The sequence below is a fragment of the Hibiscus syriacus genome, unplaced genomic scaffold, assembly GCF_006381635.1.
Source record: "Hibiscus syriacus cultivar Baekdansim isolate YM2019G1 unplaced genomic scaffold, ASM638163v2 tig00110570_pilon, whole genome shotgun sequence".
Lineage (NCBI taxonomy): Eukaryota > Viridiplantae > Streptophyta > Magnoliopsida > Malvales > Malvaceae > Hibiscus > Hibiscus syriacus.
This window is the reverse complement of record NW_024062785.1, coordinates 1,198,742-1,207,208: the sequence shown is the minus strand read 5'-3', so window position 1 is coordinate 1,207,208 and position 8,467 is coordinate 1,198,742. Positions and strand designations below refer to the sequence as shown.

The 8,467-nt window shown below is 36.4% G+C and overlaps 1 protein-coding gene across 1 annotated transcript; it reads left to right on the top strand.

Annotated features, from left to right (window-relative positions):
- The first annotated feature begins 2,514 nt into the window (after positions 1 to 2,514).
- On the top strand, positions 2,515 to 7,287 carry LOC120132986 (DEAD-box ATP-dependent RNA helicase 31-like). Its single transcript, XM_039149658.1, is given in 11 exon segments — positions 2,515 to 3,236; positions 3,239 to 3,575; positions 3,665 to 3,771; positions 4,203 to 4,258; positions 4,684 to 4,908; positions 5,172 to 5,378; positions 5,465 to 5,551; positions 5,625 to 5,720; positions 5,956 to 6,171; positions 6,490 to 6,672; positions 6,828 to 7,287. Coding segments are annotated over 11 exon segments (2,373 nt in total). The 5' UTR covers positions 2,515 to 2,605; the 3' UTR covers positions 7,056 to 7,287.
- Positions 7,288 to 8,467: the final 1,180 nt, after the last annotated feature.

The window sequence follows — 8,467 nt, the reverse complement described above, 5'->3', positions numbered from 1 at the left end:
CATTTTATCTATATTTTTATTTTCTGACTGCCAGATGTCTTCCACGGAAGCTGCTCTCAACCTGACGTTGGGGGCAATCTACTACCCTACCTCCCCTTATCCTATTACATATGACACTTTATACTCTATCATTAATATATTTAACGACGTTATAACATAATGATCTATATCAAAATAAAATAGTTTTGGATCTTTATAAAAATCAATTTAAGATTAAAATGTTGTACTTTTGATATAAATAAAAAAAAATCTTTTTTCTCTTTATTTTCTCCTTTCCCTTATTTCTTTTTTCATATTCGTCCCCATCCCACTTCTCAGTATTTTGTGTTCTCAAACTAAAAGAACCCAGTTTTCGATCATCAAGTCGACCCCCTCATTATAACCACCATCGACCACCATCTTTGTTCTAACGATCCAAGTTATCTGCAAGGTACAAATGTTGTGGAACCCCAATAGGATTGAACGACGAATGGGTAAGATCAACAACTTTCTTATACTTTTTCAGACTCATCTCTAATACCTAAACTGATCTGGATAGATTTCACCCCAACTTTTCCAACGAGAGAATGCTTCTTTGGTTTATCATAGTTAAAAAGTTAAATAAAGCTTGTAATCTAGAGTTAGATTTTCATAGTCATCAAACCCAGAAAATCCAAGGTTCATTGTTTAAAACCCTTAGTGTCCATGAAAGACAACCCAAAGGTTGAAGACAACCACCCAGCGAATCAAAGGTTGAAAAAGTAATTCATCATTTCTTGGATTTTCCCAAAATTTATCCTTTCTTCCATCCTTTTGATTTTCGTTATTTTACCCAACAAGCTTATTGAATTCTCCAAACAATTTCATTTCTGGTTTAATGTCTTTTCTCATCTCTGGGAAAGATTTTCCTTTCATTGAATGCTCCCTATAATGGTGGAGAAAAATTTTCATCATCAACCACCTATTTCATCTCACAAGCCAAATGCCATGTTATTTCTGAGTTTATTTTATTAAATTATAAATCTTATGTGGCATATTATAATATTTAAAACAAGTCACATAACTGTCTCATTAATGAATTAATGATAAAGTGATTAAAAAGTTCAATGTTTAAAATTTAGTGATCAAATTGAAAAAATTAAAAAGTACAATGAGTAGAATGAGAGATAGTAAAATTTAATTACCTTGGTATAAAATTTGACACAATTTTATATAAAAAAGTTATAGGTTTTCACCAACTTTCTTTCTTGCGTTTGTTTGCACTTCCAATCTGAACTATGGTTGCATGATTCTCAGCTACATCGGATCGAATGGATTCGACTCGAGTTCGACTTGAATTCTTAACGAGTCGAAACGAGTTACTTGATATTCGACTCAAAAAGTTCGTGAACAGCTTAAAAATATAATATATTAAGATATTATTTTTAAAAAATAAAATATTAATAATATTAATATTTATGTATTGATTTTTTTTAAATTACAGTTATATTTTCATTTATTTAATGTTCATGTTCGAGTTTTAGGCTTCAAGTTAAGTTTAAGAAATTTTTTGTTCATTTCGAGCCTTTTCGAGCTGTTCACGAGCTTTAGTTCAGGATTTCGAATTCGAGTTGAGCATGAAAATTTTAAGTTCGCGAATTTTCGAGTCGAGCCGAGCTTTTTTCAGAGTTTTAGAGTTGAGTCGAACTCAACAATACTCGAACTCGACTCAACTCGTTTACACCCCTAGTTGAAAGTAAAATTTATTTTATAGAAAAAGAACAAGGATCCGTTAAGTATTTGAAACTAAAAACTGAGAGGAGTAAAGATGTTATTTGATTAATAGTTAAACTAAAAAGGACCTAAACTATCATTATACCAAAAATATTGGGAGGGTACCAATCCCTCCCAACCACCAAGTAGATCTCCATGTTTGCCCTTACCGTTTGCCCTTTCTTCCAAATTTTTATTCCGATCAACAATGTGACTGATTGTTATTTTTACCCCTGTTTAAGTTGGTTGGAGAGGATGAATTTACACACAAAATTCAAGCCCAATCAATCAATTTAAGGGTAAAATATACTAGAGGTAACTAAACTATTCTTAAATGATTGTATTGGTCACTAAAATTTCAAAAATAAAAAAATGATAATTAAATTTATCAAATTGTTAGAAAACGATCATTGTAACTTTATAATAATTGTAAAAAATTGATAAATTTAATGATTATTTTGTAATTATCTGACAAATTTAATTGCCATTTTATAAAAATTTGATACATTTAATGATTTTTTAAACTTTTAAAAGTTTAATAATCATAATGATCACTTAAGCTTAATTCAATGACATCTGATGTACTTTACCCTGAATTTAAATTTACATAAATAATTTATGCATGAATGTTGGGCCGCCAATCTCACAATGGGCAATAAATCTTTTATTGGAGACCAGTTGAGTCAGACATTGGGTTTCACGGGCCTGATATCCGTCAGAAAGTTTAAAACGACACCGTGCGTCGCACTCTTTTCCTTCGTTCTCAAAAGGCTAAAACCCTATCCCGTTTTCATTCAAAGCTTTAAACCCTCGTAAAAACGTTAACTGTCGCCATTCCATCCTTCATTTTGCACTGATTTTTTGGTGTCAGCAAATGATTATTAAGTTTATTCCTCAGCTTCGTCTTCTCGGCCCTTCTCTACCGGCAACCAGTTTTACGACCATGAATCACGGGTCGACCATTTGCTTGCAAGGCTCCATACCCGTTTTAAATCGGATGTTCCCTTTTAAGCTCAAGTTCCTTGGCTTATCACCTGGTTCTAATGGGAGACTCACTGTGCGGAGCCTTTCTACCAGGCCGTCTCGACCTAGGTCCGGGGCAAGCTCCAAGTTCACTCCTAAAATCAGAGGAGATGTCCGTGCTTCAAAGAGTCTGATTGAGGACGAGGCCGAGCTCAGTGACTGGGTCGGCGAGTTGAGAACCGATTCATTCCGTGGTCGACTCACTAGCGAAGACGAGGAACTGGACGCGGATAGGGAACGTAATAGAGTTAGGAGTAGAGATAGGAATAGGAACGGGGTTCTTGTGAAGCGGAGAAAAGAGGGTGAGTTTGAAAATTTTCGCGAGTCGAGCAATAGGGAATCTCGGGGCCGCTTGGGCGATTCGTTTTCGAGGAATTCCCGGTTCAGTACACGGTCTGATAGTGAATTAGAAGACGAGAATAGTAAAGACGATGACGAGGATGATGGTGAATCGTACTCGAGTAGAAAGACTCGTGGTGTGAAAAAGAGTCTAAAAGGGTGGATTCATGGAAAGGAAAGAGAAATGAGCGGGGCTTGGATTCAATTAATACGCGGGATGGAGGAAGAAATAATTTGGGAAGAAAATCAAACCTTTCCGAAGAGGAAGATAGTGAAACTCACGAAGAGAAAAGAAGTTGGAAAATGAAAGGAGCCAAGAATTTTCTTAGTGAGGAAGATAGTGATATTACTGATGATGATGATGATTATGGAATTTTAAGAAAGAATGCGAGTTCTGCATTGGGATTAGAGAAGGATGCTAACCAAACAGGGAGTCCAATAAGGTCACAAGCTAAATCCGATTCTTACTTGAGTGAAACAAGGTCCGTGTTTATCAACTTGTATGGGAAATGGTTAATGTTTCTTAGGCTTATGTAAATTTCTGATCTTGTGTAGTTGTGTTATGTTGCAGATTTGATCAAATTTCTATTTCTCCCTTGTCATTGAAGGGAATTAAGGATGCTGGTTATGAGAAGATGACTGTGGTACAGGAGGCAACTCTTCCAGCAATACTCAAAGGTTTGTTTCCATTCCTGCTTTAGTATAATTTATATAGGAATCGGTGATGGGATATTTGTAGAAACTCTCTCTTGTTTTTTACCACTGAACACTTTCATTGGTAATGCTTTGGAAGCTAATTGTGCTGTAAGAGTAGCTGCATCGGTGCGGCAGTTCTAGGATTTCCTTTGTTTAAGTAGATCATAAGGAATTATGTATGGAATGGATAAAGGTACCTGTAAATGGTTAATCTATGTGCTTTACGTCTCTTCAGCTTGATATTTGCCTAACTACAATGCTGTTTTGACTTTTGCGCTTTACTTTAGGTTGCTAATCAGTTGAGTTATGAGATTCTGAAATGATATTGTCTTTATTTTTGTTCTCTGCACATTGGCTTTCTGGTGATGCATGTTTTAAGATCCCAATAGCTAATCGCAAATTATTTTATTCAGGCAAGGATGTACTGGCCAAGGCCAAAACAGGCACAGGAAAGACAGTAGCATTTTTGGTAAGACACTGCTTTCGTATGTTTGAGTACACTTTGTCTGTTTACTTGGGGCCTGGGGGTTAATATCTGAATCATCACCCATTTTTTGTAGTGACCTCTTCATGTTTTGCACCATCAAAATATAAAAGGGTTTCGTTTTTTTTTTCTTCTTTTCATAAGGTGTAAATGATCATTTTTTTTCAATTAGGAAAAAGAGAAATAAGTATCTACTCAGGAAAAGAAGATTGTTTTTTTTTTTCTATCTGCAGTCTCCTGCTCTTAACTTTGTTGTCTCCTCTAGAGTGATATATTAATCATAGGCATCATGATAATTAGTTTCTTTAAAATCATTGCAGAATTTAATAATTATGAGCAGCAATTGCTGTTGAGAATGTGCTGGAGTTGTTCACTTTGCTCACTCTTTACTTTTTTTCTTTTGTCTTCAGCTTCCATCAATTGAAATTGTTTCAAAATTGCCTCCTGTTGATCATGATGTTAAGCGGCCACCAATTCATGTTCTTGTGATATGCCCAACTCGAGAGCTTGCGACTCAAGCTGCTTCAGAAGCTAAGACCTTGTTAAAGTATCACCCATCTATTGGTGTTCAGGTTGTGATTGGAGGTACAAGACTTGCTTTAGAGCAAAAAAACCTGCAAGCAAACCCTTGCCAGGTTAGTTGGTTATCATGAATGGAATGGAATGGTTGGACATACATCTTTATTCTTATTTACATTGTTAAACTGTGTCATGGACTGGAATGAGATTGGTAGAATTGGCATGGATAAAACTTTAGATTGTGTTAATCTATCAAATCAAGGGAATATCACTTCCCTGTCAACTAGACTCTAGGTCTTCACTGTGGGTTAATACCTCATTTATTATCAAGGCTATGATTTGGTAGGATGTTACATTTTACTTCCGTTTTAACTTGCAGATTCTTGTTGCTACTCCTGGAAGGCTAAGAGACCATCTTGAGAATACTGCAGGTTTTGCAACAAAGCTGATGGGTGTGAAGGTCCTTGTACTAGATGAAGCGGATCGTTTATTAGACATGGGTTTTCGTAAAGACATAGAAAGGATAATTGCTGCTGTTCCAAAACAAAGGCAGACACTTCTATTTTCTGCTACAGTTCCCAAAGAGGTTTCTTTCTTTATCCTGTGTGTATTGCACATAGATGTGTCGCATATTTGAGGAAAAACTAAAGTTCTAAAGCAACTCTTGTGAAGGTTCATCAAATCTGCCACATTGCATTGAGAAGAGATCATGAATTTATCAATACAGTTCAAGAGGGCACTGGTGATACACATTCACAGGTAGATTTTTGCAGTGTTGCCTTTCTTTTGAATAGAAAGGAATTTCTTAACTTTTAAATTCTGGATTTTTCAGGTCAGACAGATGCACATGGTTGCTTCACTCGATAAGCATTTTTCACTACTGTATGTTCTTCTGAAAGAACATATTGCAGATGACATTGACTACAAGGTGTTGAATTTACTTCACAGTTCTTTACTTTTGATTGTTAGCTCTCATTAGAAAAAATTACTTCTGTTGTCCCCACAGCTTTTGCAACTAAAAGGTTTGGTTCGCCCCTATTCTTAACTGTTTAAAATTGGAACATAATAGCAAATGTTTTCTTCTCTAAATGTTGCTTATGCTTTTGCTCTTTATTTCATTCTTCCTTAACCACAAAATGTAAACTAGCAATCTATTTCCACAGGTTCTCGTATTCTGCACAACTGCTATGGTAACAAAGTTGGTAGCAGACGTTCTTCGTGAGCTGAGTCTGAATGTTAGAGAGATTCATTCAAGAAAATCACAGAGTTACAGAACAAAGGTATCTGATGAATTCCGCAAGTCAAAAGGTCTTATTCTTGTGACTTCGGATGTATCTGCTAGGGGGGTTGATTATCCTGATGTTACACTTGTAATTCAGGTAAGGCGTTGTTTTTTCTAATTAGAATTAAAGTCCCCTATTTTTTAATGGATCTATTACTGGTAAAATACTCTGATATGATTAAAATCTGTACCAAAATGAGGTATTTCGCTTCTAAGTCAGAAATCCTACTCTGTACATAAGTGCATTTTTCTTTTAAATTCCGATGGACTTTCTATATCTTGCTCAATTTTCAGAGGAATTAATTTCTTTCTTTATCTTAAACTTTTCTTATATATACACTCTGTCTACTTTGCAAAGCTTTATTTACTGTTGATGGTCATATTTTACGCCATCCTTTTTCTTTTACTATCACAGGTGGGCATCCCATCCGATAGACAACAATATATACATCGGCTAGGTAGAACTGGGCGTAAGGGTAAGGAAGGGCAGGGAATACTCTTACTAGCACCTTGGGAGGAACATTTTCTGTCTAGCATCAAGGATTTGCCCATAACAAAGGCTCCTTTGCCTTCTTTGGATCCAGAAACAACGAAAAAGGTAAGCTTCATAGAGTGCACCTCCTGAGGCATTTTATTCCCTGTACTAGTTTAACTACAAGGAGAAAACTCTTGATTTTCTGTAAGTTTCTACGAAGTGATGATTGAATACTTCGAAAAAGAAATCTTTAATGGTGTTAAAATATGGTTGAATAGGTGGGACGGGCACTTTCCCATGTAGAGATGAAGGCCAAAGAATCAGCTTATCAGGCATGGCTTGGTTATTACAATTCTGATAAGAATGTAGGCAAGGATAAGTACAGACTTGTGGAGCTGGCAAACGAGTTCAGCAGAAGCATGGGTCTTGACAACCCTCCTGCAATTCCAAAGCTCGTGCTTTCAAAGATGGGCCTAAGGAATGTCCCTGGTCTGCGTGCCAAATAGATCACCGGAGCTGATTCAGGCATCTCCAATTATCAAGCTTTACCTGTTGAATATTTAAATATTCTTTTTCCATATATCAGATATTCAAGTAATTGTTATCATCTTTCATCCTGCTATCCCTCCTTGAACAGAATTTCATCCTGGTCAAGAACACAGGGCCAATGACATGCAACATCAATGAACACAGTTTCTGTTTCTGAAAAAAATGGGGATTTCTATTTCTTTTTCCTTACCATGAAAATTTCAACAAACTAGAGCTAGTAAATTGAAATTTTAAAATAAAAAATGATTCTTAACAATTTTGTATGGGTAAACATCACTGCCGGCCTCAGTACACTAGTTCTTTCATCAAAGTAAACATCACTGCCTCTTTTGATAGCGGGTAGGGATGGGTTGGGTCGGATTTTTGGTCCACTTGACCCGACCAGAGAACAAAGAGTCCTCCACCCGAGGCTCTACCCGAAATAATAAAAAATATTTTTATTCAATAAAAATAGTGATTTAATTGAAAAAAAATAATATATAGAGGAGTATTATTGTAATTATTTCTAAATATATAAGGTAAAATATATTTTTTTGGGTCGGGTCGGGGTTTTTCACCGAAAACCCGACTCCGACCCGAACAACACATTTAAAAAAAACCTGGACCCATATTTTTTTTAAAAGAATCCGACCTGATAGGGTCGGGTTGGAATCCGTCGGGTTCGGGTCTCATGCCCATCCCTAAGTGGATCTGAGCAATTTGTCTAAGCTGCCTAAGATCCAGGCATTTGAGGCCTTGTATAGTATAAAGAACCGGCCGGTTGAGGTGCAATAGTTCTTTAATTAATGGTGGATTCCAGTCTCTGCCATCATCTGCCAGGGAGGAGTGTTAAGTATGATCTTAACATTCCTACCAGCAGCAGAAGAGAGCACAGAAACAGGTGTTTTTCTACCCTGTTTCTCCCTCGATGGCTTAGAGACCTGATCTGATATTCCTTCCCAAGAATTTTCTGGTGAGGTTTACTTCAGTCTGAACTAGTATCTGAAGTGACCAAGGGTCTAGAACTTGCAGTTCTTTCATCAAAGTAAACATCATTGCCTCTGTTATCTTGGTATCAGTAAACGTGTGATGTTATTGAAAAACCAAAACTTTCACTACCGGACTCAGTTGAATCCTCATCATTCTAGGGACCAATCCTTGGGGAAACATTTGAATATTTGTAGGAACAAATCCACCCAAATTTCTCCGACTGTATTCCATTGATAGAGAATGGATAGGAAAAGGCAAGTGACCATTAAAACCATGAGCTGCAGGCGATGCCATCATGTTCACTCGACCTTGCTCTTCTTGACGCATTTCTTGTGAACCTTGAATTGAAGAGAAGTCCTGAATCATCCAGGCAACTATTTAGAAGATTGTTTGGATCAGC